Source organism: Falco peregrinus, chromosome 8 (genome assembly GCF_023634155.1).
Source record: "Falco peregrinus isolate bFalPer1 chromosome 8, bFalPer1.pri, whole genome shotgun sequence".
In the NCBI taxonomy this organism is placed as follows: Eukaryota; Metazoa; Chordata; class Aves; order Falconiformes; family Falconidae; genus Falco; species Falco peregrinus.
Window position 1 is genome coordinate 7981475 of NC_073728.1, and position 20941 is coordinate 8002415.

Here is a 20941-nt window from a genome sequence, read left to right on the forward strand (position 1 = left end):
CCATAACCAAAGAGCAGACTCGGTGGTAAAGCCTTAAGAAGCAAACATGAACACCCCCAAACTGCACAGCAGCCTTTCCCTTCCCAAAGGGCTGCAGGGTGGGCTCTGTTGCCTGGAGTGGAGAGAAAGGGACAAGGCTGATAAGACCTGTGTTCCCAGGAGAGGGACACATCAAAGGTCTCTTCTAAGCTGCCCTTGTTGCAAAGACCATTAGCACCTGACAATCACTGTCATTAACTTCCCTTGGCTCCCCACATTAGTGGTCAAGTACCCATTAAAGCTGACGTGGGCTAAAACACAAGCCTTTGGATTTGTAGCGAGACACCTTATCCACAGCACCCCAGAGAAAAAGGAATTAAGTACCTTTGTTGGTTTGAATGAATTAATAATTAGTGATAAGCGTTACAGAGAATCACAAGCAAACGGAGAGTAACACAGAACAAACAGATGGAATAAGGATCCTTTAATAGCATCATCATGATCTGGTACAACACATACTGGACACAGGTTAGGTGTCTGACAGTCCTCCCATTGAGCTCAGAAGGCAGATATTGTCTGCAGAGCACAGGCATTGAGTGCCTCAGGAGTTCATCCGATGGCCATTTGACATTACAGCAGAAAGGGTTCAGGGAAAGACTTGTCCCTTCATTACAGAATAGTTTTTCATGAAAAAGGCGAGGAAATGGCAGCATCAGGTTCTTTCTTCCCATGCTGAATCTTTGAATCTTGATTCTTCTCCTTCTCCAATCTACTTTAAAAAAAGGGAGGGGGAGAAATGTCATAGCCCAAAATTTGTCTCATACTTCACAGAACTAAGCAAACATCCATGGCCTTGGAAAAAATGTATTCCACTTCACCGAGTTGCTTATTAATTTGATTAGCATCAAACTCACACCATGAGGAATCTGTAAAAAGAAACCTGCATATGCAAAACACTTTGCATGTGCACAAATGTCATGTCAATTGCTAATTAGTGTAAAAATAACAGGGGGGGGGGGGCGGGGGGAAGAACCAGACTGCTAGAAAAATTAACAACAGTGAAATAAGTAACACGGGGTACAAATCAACACATACTGTAAAGTCTCAAAAGCAGAAATGGTTGAGGCTATAGGCTGATGTATGGTCTTCTGAAAAACATATCTGAATTAAGAGCTACAATATGCAGAAGAAATCTGAGATGTGTTTTTCTAAGGGAACATGTGACTGCTACAGCAGTCTGTAGCCCACACTGTATCTTCAGCAAGTTTGTCACCATGGCAACCCGAAATTTTTATGTAAGACAATTCTGTTGGTAAAATTTTAGGGATAGATTTGTGCCAGAAAGGAGCGTCCACACACTTGGTAGTGATAGATAGAGCAATCCTCTGAGAGCAGCTTATCCAGGAGCGCCTGGGTCCTGCCCAGCCCTGGAGATGGGGGATGCAGGCCAAAGAACCAGGCCTGGCTGCTATGCTCATCACTGGGGACCAAGTGTCAAGAGAAGAAATGGGAACAAGGGAAATTCCAGCTCAGTTTAAGGAAAATCTTCCCCCAGGAGTGAGCGAACACTGAACTGACACTGAACCCAGAGCCCAGAGAGGGTGAGGGATCTATATCCTGGGATATTTAAAGCTCAGCTACACAGCCTGATGAACCTGGTCCTGCTCTGAGCCAGGACTGGACTTCCAGGGGTCTTTCCCAACCTGCGTGACTCCGACAAGTCATTTCTAGTGCTTGCAAACACAACATTGAGCAGAAGGCTGGAAGACAGCCGATAGCCCTTTCTGTTTCTCCAGTGAAGTCCTCTTGGTTTTCTCCAGGAATTAGATTAAGGGGCTTGCCATCAGGCTTTAAAGACATAGTAAAGTCTAAGGAATCATCCAAGGAAGTCTAAGGAATCTGCATCCTCCAGAAGCAGGAACGATGTCCTCAGTGCAACAGTGGGTCTAATCTTTCAAAATAGATCCAGAAGAGGTGGACAAAAGGCAAGACAAAAATCACTGCTGTTCAGAATAGCAACAAGAGATTGTCACAACGATTCTCCTCCCTGCTGTAACTCCTCTTCTTCATCCCCACACCATGACCTGGCCTGAGCATGAGGAAAGATCCCGCCTAGGTCTTTTTCAATTCCAGTCCTTCACCTCTGAACAGATGAAAGTACGTTTTCTTCCCTGCTAGAGCGTATCACAGATGCTAGGTGACACCAAGGACTGTCGTAGACAGACTCCAAGGCAGAAGGAATATAATGGTAGCCTGTCATTTCTTCCATGTTGCCTAAGTGATAAATTGCTCTAGTTCTCACTCTCAAAGCTGATCCGATGCGGAGCTCATGCACCATGCAACAGATCCCATTCTGCAGGGATTTTGCTTCCCTCTGATGCTTCACTTTTTTCCCCGGATAGCAATAAGCTGCGTCCTGAGAACTGCAGAAAGTGGGGTGGGTGATCGGAGAGGAAAAACCAAAGACAGAATATATGAAGCCATGAGAATACAAAACTGGAACTAAAATCAAACAGCTTCTTAATGAGGACACTGGGTATAAACTTCTTCTTTCCTTCTTTCTTTCTTATGCACCCTGCTCCATTATTATTTCTATAGAAGACAGACAAACAAGCATCCATTTCACTCTGAAGGTTGCATCCTGAATTTCTTGGGTATGAGAAGAGGCCCAGTGTTGGCAATTATTCTTCCACTGAAAATAAAAAAAATAATCCCTAATATTCAAGGATGCCAGACTATTCACTTCTCTTCCGCAAAGCTGCTAATCAGCTTGTAACAACTGCCATCACCACATTCCCACAGCAGTGAGCTATGCCAGGTGAGAACTCAGTTGGAGAGTAATTTTAAGTAAAACGTCGAAAACTCGAGGAGGAAATCACAGCCCCTTGGCTTGATGCAGAAGGAATTTGATTGTCTGTTAAAAAACACTTTCCTTGTGTGATTAACGACAGTAGGAGAAAATCAGCATTCACAATCTCCAGCTATATTGCAAGCAAAGGCAAGAGCTTTCTTCTTCATTTTCCTGTTCAAGGAAATGAGGCATTGCTGGTGAGACTCCAGACATAAGTTATAGGCTGGGCTCCACCCTGCACAAAAATACAAACTGCCTTAGGCGGTTGATTTTGGAAGAGCAGAGTGTTGGGGCCCTTTTCTTTTGCTTTCTGGGGTTCAAGGTGATAGGTTAGTTTAAGCCATTTTTTAGGCTTCTCTTTGCAATCCAGAGCCACAAACACCATTAAGCAGATTCCAGCTTCATGGAATCCGTAATTCCTTATACCTGTGCACGCTCAAAAAGTCTTCCCTGTTGTGTGTGTGCCGAGCAGCATCCTTTCAGAGCAGGAAAAGATGCTCTTCTCCCCAAGAGAGTTTCAACAGGGGATCGACTGCACGGCTAACATGCCCTTTGCTGGCACTCTGGCAGCAGACACAGCTCCAAAAAGCTCTGCACACACCTGGCAGGCCAAGCTAACTAATGACCTTAACTCTTGTTGCAGGTTAAGGCTGTTAACTGGTGATCAGCTATTGTACAGCAGCAGCTGGCTCTCCTGCTGTCACTCACTCACATGCCTGTGCTATTTTTTGGAAAGACTGGTCCGCAGCATGACATGTGAGTTTTACAATCTCCCCAGTTCCGGAGATGCACTAGGAAATAAATCCAGAAAATCTGATTAGGGCTTGTCGCTGAAGTAAGCTCATTAATCATTGATGTGGTTCTTTCATATGCAGTTTGCTAACTCCTGCAGGCACCAGCAGACTGGTGGGTCTAAAGACTGCAGACTTGGAAAAATTCTTTATAAAACAATTGTACTGATTTTTTCCTTTTGAATATTTATCACATTCTAATAAATAGAGCCACACAGTACCAGTGAGATCATTTAGCCTAGCTTCTTGCATAGAGTCAGGCATAGGATTCCCCTGAAATAATTCCTGTAGGATTCCCCTGAAATAATTCCTGTAGCCAAAAAGATAAGAAGATTTAGTTTAAAAAACATAAAATCCATCATGAAAAACTCTGCCTGCCACTTGCCTTAGTAATTTTTGCAGCAGTCAGTTGCCCATACTGTTGCATAAAGAAAAGAATCACACTTCATTTCTTACCTGAACTTGTCTAGCTTTACTTGTCAACAACAGGTTCTTTGAGTAAGAGATGAAAGTCTTCTGTTATTAAATGGCTGTTTCCCCAGCCTTCCCCAACATATTCTCAGCTAAACTAAGCCAGCTGAGCTACTGCCATCTCAAAACACAGCACAGATTTCCCATGCCCCCCCAAACACTGCCATCACAGTATGGCTTGTAATAATGCCAGCCACAATCACACAGGTGCCAAAACACAGGAAAAAAGCACAATGAATAACTTTCCCTGGCCTTAAACACATGAAATAATTTGGATGTGTGTGGCTCCAAATTAAACCCATGGATGAAACCCTTTAATTCTGGATACAAGTGAAATTGAGATGTAAGACTTCTCTCCAGACTTGGCAGCTAATAATAAGTCAAATCGATAAAAACAAGAGAAACAAGGAGTTTTGAGGGGGTGTGAAATTCTCCCTTAATCTCCTGATATATCTGCCTCTGAGATGTCCAAAACCTAGGACACTGGTATGAAACACAGCTCTGTAAATCACTTATAATCGATCTTCGAGAGCAAACAGAAAATATTAAGGCTCGAACTGCACATGATTTCAAGAACCTTAAATTTCTCCCCATTTGTTTCATGTTCTCTTTCAACAAGATTCTGCAGCTTGCTTCTGGTTTAGAGATTCATTAGGCATTAGATACAGGAACACAAACCATTTGCTACTACTGTTTAATGGGGATGGCTCCTCTCAAGAGCCAATTTGTATTTTCCAAATGCAAAGAAGAGGATGTCTCCCCATTTTGAGCACATAGAGCTCCTTCCCCACAACTTTTCTGGAGGATCAGTTGAAGAAAATTCAATCCATTCACCCAGCTGGACTGAGTTTGGTTTGCAGAAGCCAGAAATGGTCAGGCATTTACAAAATTTGCCCCTCTCCTCTCTGGAACAGAAAGTCAACCTTATGCCCCTCTTCAGTAAGGCTCAGCCTTGCCACACCACCTCCTCGGGTGAAAGGTACCCAGCGGGACGCAGTGCACACGAGAATGCCGTTGCAATCTGCCCAAGGAAGTTCCAAGATATTTAGAAATGTTAGAAATTCCTGTAAGAAGAAAGGCAGCGATCGAAACAGTCTAATACCTTTTCTAGCTCGTGGATAAACTAAAACAGCATATGGATTTAATGAAATAATTTTTACAAAGTCCTGACCCAGCAGAATGACCGAGTTTTCCTTTCATATCTAGTTTCTAGGAGAGTAGGGGGTATGTCTCCTTCAGCATATATAGGTTACCACGGATATGCTTATGGGTAACATGTGTTAGGTTTTGGTGAGTCATCAGTGCTAAATTACATCTAAAACCGTCTTGTTTCCAATGCAGCAGGCCTGAATTGAGCTCCGCGCACATGGAGCTCGGTTCTGGCACTCTCTGCAGGCACAGAGACCTGCTAATGATACATCCCCCAGCCAGCCTGCGAAACCTTTTAAATCACAAAGACATCGCGCTAAGTGATTTCCTCTTCCTTTCCCAACTACTTTAAAACTGTTTAGCATGCCAAAGAGTGATCTCCCTTCTGTGTTGCTGAAACGCTTTCAAAACCACTTCCCTTTAGATCAGCTCCACAAGATAGCAGGAAAAATAGCAGCAGCAACCAAAGCTGCTCCCACCTCGAGCCTCAGAAGCAGGTCAGCAAAGGTGGTGCGTGTAGGATAGGCCTTGCCAGCTCCAATGAATCAGGAGTGCATCTCATTATCATCCCCACTAATTGGGCTCCAAACATCTCCTTCAGCTTCTCTACAACAAACCCTTGCCCTGGGTAGACTGCATCTTGGTTCTCCAAGATATCTCACTACCACTTTCATTTCTTGTCTGCAGAACTGTGCAGCCTCGGGGCTCGGTTGCGTTAGAGTCGGCACAAAGACGTGCCCGTTCCTCCAAGAGTTTGAAGTATAAATAGACACAAGAAGCCACAGGTGGGAAAAGAGCACGAGCACAAAGGTGGTGGGTGGCTTGCTGAAGGACTGAGGCACCCAACAGCTCACCTGTGTCTTTGCCAATACACAGCCAGGGCATGTTTGAGATCCCACAGCAAGTGATAAACCCCTGCAAAGGGCAACCAGTTTGGGTAATGTCCAAATGTTCATGAAACATTAGATAGAAACGTATCTCTGCCAGCCGAGAGAGATGGAGGCAGAGCTGTCCCATGCCAAACTCAGGCCGACAGACTGATTTTCTTGCACACCATTCATACTATCTGCACACCAGGACAGTGGTGCTCACGTGAGTATATGGGATGGAATACTCAAGCGTGAGTGAAAGCTGTGAGCTCTGTAGTTGGGATGTCTTTCTCGGCGTGAAGCAACAAGAAGAAAAATCAAAACTGTCTTCTGCTGCCTTGACAACCGGTCAGAGCCTTGTTCTGCGAGCCCTTCTGTACGCACAAGAGGTTGCCACCCCATCAACATTTGTCAGTGGTGCTGATAGTGCTGTTTGTGTCCCTGAATTTCCCCATAAGCAAGACCTACAAATGCCTAGAGTAAAAAGGTTTTTAACATGTTCGCAGCCAAGAGCCATGTTCCCAAAGAGGTCCTCTATCCTGAGCAGTTGCTTTCCCACCCTGCCGCAAAACCTGCAGACCTAGGGTGCATAAAAGCTACGCTTCAAAGTGTACTCACCCAAACCATATTATTCAGTCTTGTCATAGCTGAAATAGCTGGGTTGACGCCAATCTCCATAGCTGCCACCTCTTCTCCTTGAAGGGAAGGCTTTAAGAGCAAATACATCTTTTAAAAGAAACACATGCAGACACACATGATATGCTTTCGAACGTGTGTTCATTCAGCATTCTGCACAAGATCAAGACAACCTCAAAGAAGCACGTGAGCACTGGTTATGAGACCACAAATCTGGCAATCCAGAAAATGCCTACACAGAGTATGCAAACCTCAGCATTGCCCTAATTTGCAGCCTAATGGCCTCATCGCTTCCTTAATGAGACATGCTTCTACAAAGGAAAAAGCAGCTGGCCATGACCTGAGAAAACTGCTGGTCTTCTATATTTTTTTTCTCCCTCAGACAGATGCCCAAACAGATGATCCAAAGGGCAAATGTGCCAGGACAGCCCAGCATGGCAGAAATGGCTTACCTTCTCTGTGACTGCTGCCTCGCCTGTTGGGGTTCATTATCGGCATACGCATCATCTGTAAATTAAAGACGTTTCTTTAAAAAGCTCATCTGTCAAGAAGCCCACCTCTCCTTCATTTCCTCAGGTACTGTGTGATTGATGCCAAACTTCATTTTTAATTTCTCTGAAAACAAGGTTACTGCTGATACTATTGCAAAGCAGTGATGCTGCTAAGGCAGCCTGCAGCTGCAGGTAGGCTCTCAGGTCAAAGTCTTCCATACCTCACACCTTACCTGGCCTTTCTCTAGCACAGATACAGCCAGATCCTGGAGAGCAGTCAGTCTGTTGCAGTCACACAGGGAACCTCTGACTCATTTACATTTATCACAAATTACTCTTTTTAAAGCTCTCTATCCTCTTCTTTTGTTGGTCTCTATCCAAGTACTATGATCCCAGACTCAGCCAACCACAATTCCTTCTCCTATCCAAATCCTACCAGCGCTACGGGAGCTACACCAACACCATCCACCACACTGTGTCAGCCAGGCTGAGATCCCTTGACCTGAGTTACAGCTCTAGAGCAAGAGCTACGGTGCACTTGATGCAGCCCTTGGCAGAAAGAAATACTTCCCTCTTCCCATGCAATAATTCCCTTTGGCATTTATTCCTTATTAACATTGCAGGAAATAGATTCCCCAGCAGGAATACTGGCAGCAGTACTGAATTTTAAGTGATGGTTAAAGAAGACTTGCAGGAAGATGTCTTCTTGTGAAAGCGAGTGTTTATACCGAGTGCCCTATTAAACAAGAGTTATGCTTAACCCCCAGAGGACAGACCGAACAGTCAAAACTGTTCCGTGGTTCAGTACTTCACATGCAGTCTTTCTGCTCTGCAAATCAAGGCTTCCTGTGGTGCATTCACTAGCCAGCTCTAAATAGATTCTCAACAACAACAACAAATTGCAAGCTGATTTGGCAATTCAAACCAAGAGAAGGTGACACAGAATCCTATTTGCTTCAAGTTATTCATGTAGTGGCTTGTGCTTTCCAAAAATAAAAGCTGTCCTCTGGCACCTTGCTTGTGAAGTTGTCTTTGTTCCCTGCAAATTCCCCAAGCACAACGCCCACTGTAGATGTGTAAGTGCAGCCCAAGTTCAATCGTCAGTTCATGCAAAATGTGGACACCGGCATGATGTGTCCACAGCAGCTAGCAGGAATTCCCAGGTTCGGTCAGCATTTGGTCACACCTTAAAACCCAAGAGCTCAATAAGGGAACACAAATCTCAGCAGAGCAAATGTTCTTCAGCTATACCATGATGACATGCTCAGCTGAGAGCTGGGTTTGGTAACAGAGCCAGAGCCATGGCTATTTGTTTCTGCCCAAGACGTGCCACTCGCTGTTCTCCAGGCACATACTCCACGTGTTAATGAAGAAAGAGTGCTGGAGCTGGGGGCTGTGCCAGCCTGCCGCAGAGATGCACACTCTCCCCAGGCATCCATCACGCAAGGTCAAGCCTCTCAGCTGATGGAAAGTGAAGCATTACAGGAGGAGCTGGATTTCAAACCACAGTCAGTCTCCTGATCAAAACCTCCAACCGCAACAGGAGTTGTTCACACATATACACCTGACTGCCTCTTAAAAGTGGAAGAGCAGAATTTTCACTCCCCCAGGCAGAAAAAAATAAATCATTTTCCTCCTTCCTTACCTCCTCGCTGCTCATTGACTCGGAGCTGGATGTGCCACGATGGCACTGCACCATAACATTCGAGATCAGCTCGCCGGAGACTTCCACAACACTTCTGCAGGAAGCGGCTGGCTGTAACAGATCAGAATAGAGCAAATCTCCTAGAGCAAAGCTACAGTACAAACCCTCTCATGGCAGTCTCACCGGGGGCTGGAACCTGTACAGGGATTTTAAAAAACAATTCCAAATGGAAGAAGCTCAAGCAAGATTATACACCCAACAAATTATCGGAGCAGGCTGCAGCCAGATGAATATATTCTGGCAGCATACGACTACACACATTATTGCTCTGCAATTGCATGTTAGCTGTATGAAGCCTTGAGCCTTCTCGAGATAGAAGAACATCTCCAAATCTTTTTCATGGTGCTGGCACCGCCAACCACCAGAAGAGTTGTGCAGGGCTATGCTGACAGCAGCTCCAGCTCTAGAAGTTAAGCTGCCTTTAAAGAAATTGTCTCTACCAGCCTGACAGAATCTCTGGCAAAACCTGCACCTGAGTCTGGAAAAGAGATCCTCACGCTATCTTTCATACCGTGTTGCCCCAAGAAGAAAAGAAGAGGGATGGCATCTGTTTAGGATCCAGTGATAAATTCGCAGAAGCTAACCCTCACATCTTTAAAGAAAACCTAGCAACAACCATCAATTCCATGTCGTCCCATCTACATGCACACACAAGCTGCTTAGCTCAGAGTAGCGATACTCAATGAGATATTTACCATGAAGACATGGGATAAACTACCTCCTAAGGTAGCAGCATGACTCCTAAGCTATGAGGAAAGCCTTTGTGCCATCTGTTCAGTGCCTTCCCAGAATCCCTCCTCTACCATGAAGATGGTGCCCAGGAAGGGCAGAAAAGTTTGGCAGCCATTCACAGAGGAAAAAGAGGTGAGAAGAGTTCAGTCTGGAGCAGCGCAAGCAAGCAGGGATAATCTCTGTGGAAGTCTGACACACAGTATGGCATCACGGCACACAGGGACTGAAGAGCTACTCCACATGCTTTGGTAGTTATGTGCAAGCTGTTAGGACACGACCACTCAGAAGCTTGCAAAGGGAACCAAGTTTTGGCAAAAATAACCATGCACAGAGAAACCCAGATTAGAAGATAATGTATTTACACCAAAGCCGGTCATCTAAGAATCAGAGCAGAGCAAGAGCTATATCAACAGCCTGTTTATTCCAGGCTGAAAAGAGAGTTGAAAAATCTGAAAAAAAATCAGCGCTGTCAGCACAGCATGGGAATCTGCACTACTGAGGGAGGCAAGCCTTTATGCGGGGTCTGGATGCACGATAGACAAAGGCAGGTCAAACATCAGGTTTTCTACTCTCTTATCTTTGAAAAGAAGCCATACCTGTCCCAAAAGACACAAGTGCTTCCACCGCACGCTGCTCCAAGACACACTATCTTTTTTCAGCTCGCAGCTCAATTTCCCACTGGCCAGGCAGGAGAGTTGCCCAGCACTGACCCTTCCCACCCAACACCCGCTCCATGCCGCAGGCTGTACGGGTTTGGGGTTTTTTTCACAAAGCCAGTCATTCTCCAGCACCAGTAGCGTTCCAGCATGTCCCGAGAACACCTTGCAGGGAGCCGGGGGTCACATTCACACCAGAAGCACTTACCACGAAAGGTCCCATTTTGAAGTCGCACGTGAAGGGGTCTCTCCCTGAAGCTTTGGTGCACACAGTTTCACGAATGCTGAACCGCAGCTCTAGTCTGTAAGTATCACTGTCCAACATGTCAACCTGGTAAAAGGAAGGTCAATGCAACGTATAATTAGCGCCTGTCATTATTCCATGCCCGCTACACGGCAAGCTTGCTTCTTTGTCAAGCAGAAGACGACATAAGGGCATTGTGTCAGTGCCCGATTTAGAGCAGATGGCTGTGTGAGAAAGGTGCTTTACTGTGCTCCGGAGTTAGGCTTTTCGGCAGATTTGGTAACAGCAAAGGAACAGCTTTCCACAGGGGTTTCACTTGGAACCCCGTAGCCGTTGCAGGATGCTCCCACTGCTCGGGGTCTGCGAGGGGGCTATAGCTGTCAGAGGTAGATACAGCATTAGCCCTGCAGGCTACCCCCCTCTTCTGCAGGACCCAGGGTGCTAGCAGCTCTGCTTTGGATATCTGGAGTGCTGGGAAGTCTATTGCAAACACATGACTTGGAAAGCAAATTATACAACTTCAAACAACTGAATTAATTCAGTATATAGAGTCACTCCTTATCAGCTCAGGCACCTCAATGGGCAGTGTGCATGCAACACTACAAGCTTTAGAGAGTTTGGTGGGTTTTCTTGACACGTTAGGATTTTCTTTTCTCCTTCTCACAGTCTAATCAATGCTTTAGCTCAAGATGGGAGACACACACACACGCAAAAATACAATCAAACCCAGAAATCAAACAAATTCCTACTGCTTTCAAGTACTTTTTTTTCCCCTTCCAAAATAGATTAATCCAAAAGTCATCTTGTCATTCATTCTTGCAGAAGACTTGATACATGCCATTTGCAGAAAGAGAGTAGTGCTAAGGATGTTCAGAAACACGGACGTGCTAACTCTGAATTAGGAAGCTTTAACTCCTTAACTCTGGGTATCCAATATAATTCTTAGCAAGGCAAATTAAAACAGGTATGTGTTTCCTGCCTGCATTTACACTCTAACAGACTCAAACCAGAGTTGGTGTTTAGAGACAGATGACAAATACAGATTGGAGAAAGAGTCCTGAACACGTTTGGGGTGGCACTTAATTAGCAGTGCAGACATTCGACTGAGACCTTCAGATGAAGCAGGTTACTTTATGCCCAAAGCAAAGCAGTTAGCTGGAGACACTTAAACCCACCAGTTTTGAACAAAATCTTACAAGGTGTCTCTCAAAGATTTCTATTCTAGGGGTAGAAAATTTGAAAACTGGAGGTATTTTTAATTACAAACCAACATACAGAGAATATTTTGGTTCCTAAAGCCATAACTTCAGATAATACCCCACACCCACCCTCTTCCAAGCAGCATCAGAAAACTCCAACTAAATCTGGGTTTCCAGGGTTGGGTGAAAAAGACTTTTTGATCACAGCAAAACACATTTTAGGTAAAGGTTCTCCATCGTCTGTGCACTTACTCTTGTGACATGGCTCCTGACCACACCGTAGAGGTTTGTCCCCCATGACTGGGAGTTGATCCTTGCAATGGAAGCATTGAGAGCCTCTTCTGTGATGGGGAGCTCATAGTCGTACACTGGAAACCCTGAGGCAGAGGCACAGCTCCGTTAGAGGTTCACTGTGGTCTCATACTTTTCCTCCCTAAAGCACCGTAAGAAAGAGGATACAGCTCCGTTCCGAGCAACTTACCCGAACACAAGAAAACACTCAGTGTGAGGACAAAAATTAAGATCCTCATAGCGCCTTTCAAAATCCTCTGGTCTTTCCCCTTTCTAAGCAAGGATTTCCAGTGCCTGTTCCATTCCTCTTGTCTTTATATAAATGCAGCCTTGATCCTACACCTGACCTTCCCGTGTCCAAGCTCTGCTAAAGCCATTGCACTTTAAACAGAATTGATCTGAGAGTAAATATTTGCTGCCAGATTTCCTCCATTTAGCAGTAGTTCTCTGATAAGAGATGGGCTGCAGTGCCTGTTTCCCAGGACTGCAACTAGAAGGAAGCACTGAAGTCCCGATATCTCCATAGCCAAAGGCAGAATCTAGTTATTTTGTTCGCTTTTAGCCATTAGATTTCCCTGTGGCAAGTCAACTCTTCCCTTAGCTCCAGACCCAGCACCTCTGTGTCCTGGCAGCAACTAGAATCACTTCCAAGCTGGCATTCCCCAAGGAGGGGACAACTTCCCAGCGTGGAATGGGAATCCACCCACGCAGAGCCATCAGACACTACCACCGTGCAGGCCAAAGCATCCCGCAGAAATCTCCTGGACGCGAGGCAGACCCTCGGGACACCGGTCTGGCTGCCTTGCAAGCTCCTGGGGGCTCTGCTCTACATGCCAGAAGAGCTGCCGCATTGTTCTGACCGTTACCGAGCCTCAGCCCACCTCACCAAAGAAACGAGTGGCTATGGACATTTGGCTTCCCCGTCAGATCCCCCTGATGATCAGGCTTCAGATTCAGCACAGAAATTAATGGGATTTTTGGAAAATTATGGCCTGAATACATTACTGGATACATAAGGAATTAAAGGAACGGGTATGACACCTCAGCTCTCGGCTACCTGGAGCCAGACCGCACCAGGGCCAGGCGTTTGCTGTACCCTCTCCAACACGTAGCACTCAGCTCTTGCAAGCCTTGCTTTGCAGATACAGGCCATGTGTCTCATCACTGTACCTCCAGTACCCCACAACTGAGCCACTGAAACACTTCTAGTCAGGTTCAGGGATGCAGCTGGGTGCTTAAGTGCCTAAAGGCCGTCCGTGGGAGCTGGGAGGGAAACTGCTGCCTTCAAACAAATTCACCCATTGCTGACTGTGTGCAAGGCAGAGATATGTCTAACCATGCCCATTTTGAAGATCCCCTCTGTGACATTCCTCTGCTAACCTTCAAATCACAGTTTCACTTGAATTGTGTGGCACAGGGTCATTTTAAGAACTTCCCAAATAACAAGCACTCGAGGAAAGACATGGGAGGCATGCAATGTACCAGGGCTCAGGGTTAAACAGCGTAAAGTTGCTTCCATTTGTAAGTTGTCAGGCTGCAGGATGGCAGGCGATCACCAGGTTGTACCCTGGGGGAATTTGACTCCTTGGGTGACAGAAGGAGTTGGGTGTCACTCACACTGCAAGTATTTTAGGGCAAAGACCCACAAAGGCGATGCATTTCTAAGACACGCCAGAAGTCACTGCCCAGGTGTGGGCCTTGACAGTCACTGGATTCATTCCCCATTGTGGCTGCAAGATCCTAGAAAAGAAACCCGTTGAGCCAAAAAGTTTGTGCGCCAGCTGGTAGGGCTGCACAAGAGCACAGAGACTGTGCTAGGAACAAGCCATGCCGGGGAGGGACAAGCAGACACTGTGCCAAACAGGAACCTCACCGGGGCCACGTCACTGTCCCATACCGCACCACGTGCGTGCCACCCCGCCCGAACACTGCTTTGAGAGAGGTGGATGTGGGTGCCTATTCAAAAAAAAAAAAAAAAAAGGGGTGGGCATTTTTAACCAGCCAACTTGGATTTCAGCATTGGGAACACAATCAAAAACACCTATTGAAACTTTGCCCAGGCAAAAGCCAGAGCCTCCTCCGTGCGTCCATTTTCCTTGGTCACCGCAGCTGAAGACACTCTCTCCTGGCTCTTGGACACGCTCATCGGTAGCAGGGTCTGCCCTGCCTGCTTCCCAGTCCTCCCTAACTGCTGCCTGTGCGATGGGAAAGCCAGTAACGTTATTCTGCAGCCACAGCCATGACAGAGCACTGCAACATGGAGGATTTAAGCCGAGATTCTCAAGAACAGAGTCTGTTGCACTATGCCCAACTTTCCTGCAACCAGAGCCAAGACCGGGCTGCCTCAGATCAAGGAGGAAACCTTCCAACGCATTGTTTGACGTGATTCTTAAGTAATTTCTCTGCAATCAATCGTGCTGCTGCTGTGGTAATGAAACACCAGAAATGAGACGGCTCAAGCCACTTGGATGGAAAGAACTTGGCATTCAGAGCCCCAAGGTCCTGTTGTTTTCCAACACGCTTCACCGGCTGCTTTGGTAGTTTGGATAACATTTAGCTTTCAACTTCATCCCTAGAAAAGGAACCATCTGCCTGTTGTGTGCTGGGACCAGTTAATATTCCACCAGAATTCGAATACGTAAAACTGCTTCCTAACTGCAGAGCCACAGCGTTGTAGCCAGTCCGACAGTAATTTTAACTATTGAACCAACCACAAGATTTAAAGATTTTCCACTTAGAGTAGCTACTAGGAAATGCTGCCAGCAGGACTGTGGCAATGCTGAGTAGGGCTTGAAAATAAAATTGTTAAGTGAAATGAAAGGTTCTCTGCAGAGCTCTGGCTTTGCTTTGTGGTGTCCAGAGAGCAGAGATGTTTGCGATTCCACCTCTCCCAATCCTGGCTCATTAAGTCTTTAATGAACTTTGTAAATATTCCTCCAGCCTCCCCACAGATACATTACACACTTTCGTAGATTCATGCTACAGCAAAATCTGTTTCATCCGCTGTCCATGTCCAAGGTGCATTTGGATTGAGGGTGCTCAACCCAAACAGAGACTGGAGCTGCAGAAGAGGTAGAGACTGGGAGTGGGCAGGATGGGAATGGGGAGAAGGGAGAGTCTGTGGAGAAAACAGGCTCGGGCACATGCTGGCAGGAGGAAAGGCAAGTCTGAGCAGGGTGCAGTGTTGTCCCCACTCGCAGGTGATGCACCTCCATGAGTATGACCTGCCTAGGGCTAATGGACCAGGTGCAAACACCAAAAGAAGGATGGGGTGTTTTCCTTTGGGCAGAGGGCTGAAAAAAAAAAAAACATTCTTGGGAAAACTCTGCTTTCAGTAGATTTAAGCAGGGGAACCAATTTTATATTTTCAGACTCAAAGCGCCCCAAATTCTGGGTTTCTGAGGAGTTCCGAGGTTTTCACCACACCCTCTTTGCACCAGAGACTGTAACTGAAGCACCAGGTTAGGAAACACCACTAAAATTTGTGAAGAGCAACTGGAATTCCTCCTGAAATTCAACGCTTTGCAAAAGGCCTTTGAGGTCAAATTCCTGAACCCAAGACACTTCAGTTCTTGGCATATTCAAGAGAAATCTGTTTCATCTGTGCTGAGGAAACAACGAGCATGGCCTCACAGACAGACAACATACTCTTGAAAGAGCAAAGCATCCTTGCCTTCCTCTCAAGACCAGCTGGTGGCACCTGCTGATAAGGACCCTGCCGCAAATTCCCAGGCACTAGGCGCCATTGTGGTGAGCGCTGCTGGGGCACACGGAGAAAGGACAAAAGGTGAAGCCTTTGCCTCAAAGCAAAACCCAGGCAGAACAAAATGAAGGAGGTGTGAAAAATGAGACCACAAGTGTTTCTGACACATTGCCTTCTGCCTTCCGCATCCCCAGGAATTATAAAGGCTTTCACGCGAAGATGACCCAGGCACCACTGGGAAGAAGCCACAGATTTCATCTGCAGCTTGATGAAGTCTTCTCATTGCAGCAGCAGCAACAGAGCTCACAATGTCTCTGATCAGGATAACGTGTTTTTTCCCCAGATTAATCAGACTGCGGAAGTTTGAGAAGACATTTTGAGAATGCTTGCAGCCTAGACAAAAAAAAGTATATGGCACATACATAGTCATCTTTATGGAAAGGACAAATTTTATAGTTAAACCCTCGGGGATACAAAACCTCTTGAAACTTGAGAGGGGGCGAGATGAAAAAAGACTCTTCACAGTTTAAGGACTAATCTTTGACTTCACTACCAGCAGGTTTCAGATGCCAAGCACCTTGGGTCAGAGGGAGTGGGCTGTACCCAACTTAACCCACACAGCAAACAGATACGCGCTATTTAAGAAAAGAGGAAATTTGAGACCTTCTGTTAGATGACTATTTTCAGACCACTTTCACTCCCAACAATCAAGTCAGCTCTGTTCCCAGACAACTGGGAGAACAATAATTTGTCTTTGTTAGTGAAATTTTGATAACTACAAGATGTGTTTTCATTTAAAATGTAAATCATCCAGCATCATCACAAGCCTGTATGCTGAGAACAGTCTAAACAGCAACCTAGGCACTGAGGAGCTATTCCTGATGCCTTGTTTCCTGGACATTCAGATGACAAATGAAAGTTAATGATGTTCCTTCTGATAAAAGAAAACCCAACTAAATTCAAAGCAGCATGTTGGTTTGGTTTTTTTTTTTTCTTTTTTCCCTAGCTCTAGCAGCATGGCATTAGCAAAACCAAAAAGCCCCCTGAAAGTTCTTTTCCATGGGTAACTTCATCACACATGCAGAAGACTGTTGTATTGACATCGGTGGAGACAGGTAGGAGAAAGGTTTCTAGATTTTGCTTAGACTAACGGATGCTTTGACACCTGATCCATAGTTCATTGACATCAACAGAGACTCGGTTTTGATTCCCTTCAGATCTTGTCTGCATGTCCCTTGAGAAACTAGCAGACGATCTTGCAGACACTGCCCACCGGCTGCTGAATGTTCTCCAGCCCTTGACCACCTGGGAACGAGAATAAGTCTTTATTATTCCAATTGCTTTCGCACGCTCATGAGAGGATACCCTCTGCCATGCTGGCTGCATTTCTTAACCCCGCATAGAGCTTTCCACTGTTAAGGACCTGAAGATTTGGTGGTCAAGAGGAGAGTAACGTAAAGACAAGCGAATATAGTGACACCTCAGCTTCCCACACCTGCAGCATTAAGGATGAAACCAGTGGCATTTCATACGTCTGGAGTTTATACCATGGGAAGTTTCATACTCTGCAAGTTCACCGTTGCTCTGGGAGAACTCTGGGACAACTCACCGAGTCGTTCTATGTCAAGACTGAAAAGCTCTATGTCAAGACCTGATGTCTTAGCAGTAATTTTAAAAAGATTAAAGGAAACATTTCAGAAAGCACACAGAGGGGCAGTGCCTATCCCCTTTTGCACTGCACTTTGGAGCTGCACCGTACACGCCAGTCCAGGGAACGCAGCCGAAACCCACACAGTTTCTCCTGCTGTTGCTGGAAGTGGACTTTGAGAGTGAAGCAACAGAAAGCCCTCATAAAGGCAAACAAAACCTCAATAACACACATTAGATGACTGTTCTGAAACATCACAAGCTGCACAGAATCTCAGGGGGTCTCACTTTATTACTTTGAGCCTTTGAAACTTTAAATATTTATATTGCCTGTGCCTGCCAGGTCAGCAGTAATAGCTTTTACGGTGTCACTGGCACAACTTTGTAGCTGATGCAAGGCAAACATTACCTCCAGACCCAAAGATCGCCACCTGAAAAGCAGAAGAGCTTTATCTGTTTTTAAATCTATTTTTTAAGTTTTGCTGACCATACAGATAATTTTCAAGGTTTTCTCCCTATCTCATCCCTCGGGCATGTTCTCAGATAGTTCTGCTGTTATATCCTTTTGCATTCTTAGAGAAAGTTACTTGTAATCACCAGTCAGACAAAGTCCTGGTAAAACTTGAAATCCTGGGTGAAACCAGGCAAAACATTCACCTCCTACTTCTCAAGCCACCAACTGCAAAGTACAGTCACCAGTGTCATACCCTGTCCCTTGTGAGCTTCATGCTGCCATTTATTGGAAGCGGCTTGCCCTGCTGAAGTAGGCTCAGCCTTTCTGGTATTCAGCCACATTACCAGCATTACATTTCCACGTTGTTTCAACCTTAGCCCTCAGCATTGGTGTAATTCAACACAAACACTGTTGTTTCTGGCTGCAAGTCATGAGAAGGTGTGTATCCAGAGGAAAGAGTCATGAAATCTTAGCATAAATTAGTTTAAAAACTAGTTATTTCTTCAAGTTGCAATCCTTGTCTCAGTAAAAAAAAAAATCAGAATATTTTTGCAATTTCCCACGCGTTAAGATCCATGACCAGAAAAATCAGAAGTCCAAATTTCAAGGATTCTCGAATACCAAAGCTGTCATTTTCACGTTTGGTTGAAGAGCAGCGATGCAAGGTTTTAGACATTAGATTAAAAATAAAATCACTGGTGGCAAGCTCAAGCTTTAAATCAGCATATATTTTAGATAATTACTTTAGTCAGGAAGAGCAAACCCAAGAATTACCTAAACAGGCTATTCCAGGCACTGTTTTGTCTCACGTCCTACACAGCAGCAGCCAGGCATTTAACAAGGGATTCAATAGTCTCAGGGCATACATGAAACCACAAAGACTTCAGCTGCTGAAAGGGGCCAGTCTGGTGCCTTAGGTTGGGCTGTACAGGGGTAAGCTCAGAATAAATGGTCTTATAAAGGCTGAATGCACATACCATGTCACATTGGAAACTCCTGTTCCAAGTTCTGTGAGACCCCAAACTTCAGCTTTAACCAGCTGGTATTTTCAAGTGAGCTCGACACCCGTGGGGCGAAATTTAAAGATGCGTTAGTCCAATTCTTTCCCAAGTTGGGAGCAAAAGTATGATTCTACTCAAGTTCTCAGCTGCTATGCAAACATCACAGCATTGAAGGTTTAAGTCTCCAGTGTAGCCTTACATAGCCAGAACACCAACTGCTCAGTCACAAGCTCAGCATCTTTATTGCCACTGGAGGCCCTGGGATCGTGCAAGTTCCTGGTCCCAACGTTAGACAGTCCATAGGCAGTAGAACAGGCACTGACAGAGCCAGAGGCGCTCTCCTTTGCTAATAAAGCCACATATAAACGCATGACTGTGATAAGCAGCTCCTTCTGGGGCATCTCAGCACAGAGCAAGCTTAAGACAAATAATTCTATGACATAATTCAATGCTGCCATTGCAAAGCATCCCTTGGCCACAGCTGTCCCAGCGCTGCTGCTGCTGCATCCTGGCCATTTAAAGCCTTCATCCACAACTGTTGTATGCCCACAGTTTCCCACACAGATGATCCATGCTGCAGGAGCTTCACTACAGCTGCAGACCAAACCCTGGCTGTGCCGTTGGAGGCTGCCACCTACAATGAGGAAGGAAAAGGAACTCTGCAAAGGCCCAGCGTTTACACTGATGTGAGCACAGCTGGAGTCCAAAATCTGACTGATGCTCCTATAGTCTGTGGCACCAGAGCTTCTGCCTACACAGAACATGTGGGGTACCCCACAGGCCCAACATACCCACCAGAAAAAGAAATACTTTCTGCAGCTGTGAAAACCTCTTGGTATTGCAGTGATGGATGCAGCAAGTGGAAGACCACACGGGATACACCAAGGCGAGCTGCAGCTGTGTAGTAATGAAACAAAGAAAACCCCAAGAAATCACTTCTGGTCCCGGTTCAACAGATGGTGCATAGCCACAGTTATGGTAAAAAAAAAAATATAAATTCAAACAACAACAACAAAAAAACAACCAAACAACAACAACCCCCCCCAACATTAAAACAGAAAACAAACAAAAAAACCCCCTAACCCCCTCAAAAAAAAATATCCCCCCAAAACCCACCAGCAAAACCAGGGATGCAGACAGCCCTTATGTTCGTTAAGAGACAGACCTAGAAAGAGCTCAGTGGTGATCATACAACTGAGCTCAGAGGCACTGACTGCAGAAGTTGTTTACCTGAGACTACAGAGAACAAATAAATGCAAATAGTAGAAGAATGATTGGAGAAAAAATGGACAAGGACAGAGCACCACAGCATGCCTGTCTCGTGGTGAAAGCAGACCACATGACAGAAGCCCTCTGCAAACGCACCTCTTGAGGGGAAGCCCTTAGAGATAAAAATCAGGTACCCAACACTCCTCCTCATGCATGAACATAACTCCAGGCAACCGGTAAGCACAAGCACAGTTAGGAGTGGTCAGGAAACTCAGGAACAGCTTGGTAGCTCCTTCTGCTTTATCTGACCTATTCTGGATCCCACCACCAAGCCCCGTGTCCATATCAGCCCTTTCCCCCAGCACCAAGAACACCACAGATCCTGCCCTGCCAGAACAGGCACGGCACGGACACCAGCATCCACTGTTAAAAATTTTAAGATACAGCTACATGGTGTTTTTAAGTAAGACTCGATTACTTGGAACAATTAGTTTTATGAATTCATTCAAGGGCTGTGCTTGGACATTTCACAACTGCTTAAATGAAACAGCCTAAAAGGGACTTGTCTGGCACATTTGCTGACACTTTTCCCTGCGAATCGCTGAGGGCCATGCAGGTGAATCAACTGAGTACAAGCACATTGCTCTCAGAAGAGATATTATCAGCCCAATCTTATTGTTCAAGCCAGGCTACCTAAGCTCACATTTTACAGCCGACAGAATTAAAGCACAGCTCTCTCAGACACACCCCAAACCCAGACTCCTCAGGAGACTGGTCACATTCTCCTTACAAAGGTAAATCCCAAGCAGTCTAAAATTCACTTTTCACTTTTACGTTACATTCTCTTTACCAGGAGCATACCT

The 20941-nt window shown here is 45.6% G+C and overlaps 1 protein-coding gene across 5 annotated transcripts; it reads right to left on the reverse strand.

The window, feature by feature from the left end:
* Positions 1-448: 448 nt before the first annotated feature.
* Positions 449-12419, reverse strand: SPP2 (secreted phosphoprotein 2). 5 transcript variants are annotated; one of them, XM_027796731.2, is made up of 7 exons: positions 12255-12419; positions 12026-12150; positions 10539-10661; positions 8883-8993; positions 7199-7253; positions 6729-6805; positions 449-751 (listed from the first exon to the last, which is right to left on the reverse strand). In XM_027796731.2, exons 1-7 carry the CDS (start codon positions 12301-12303, stop codon positions 749-751), a joined length of 543 nt encoding a protein of 180 aa, XP_027652532.2. In that variant the 5' UTR covers positions 12304-12419; the 3' UTR covers positions 449-748. The 5 variants fall into 5 exon arrangements, with proteins under 5 accessions (XP_027652532.2, XP_027652528.2, XP_027652529.2 ...); XM_027796727.2 differs by having other exon boundaries at positions 449-748; positions 12255-12418; XM_027796728.2 differs by having other exon boundaries at positions 449-748; positions 6729-6836; positions 12255-12418.
* Between the last annotated feature and the right edge of the window lie 8522 nt (positions 12420-20941).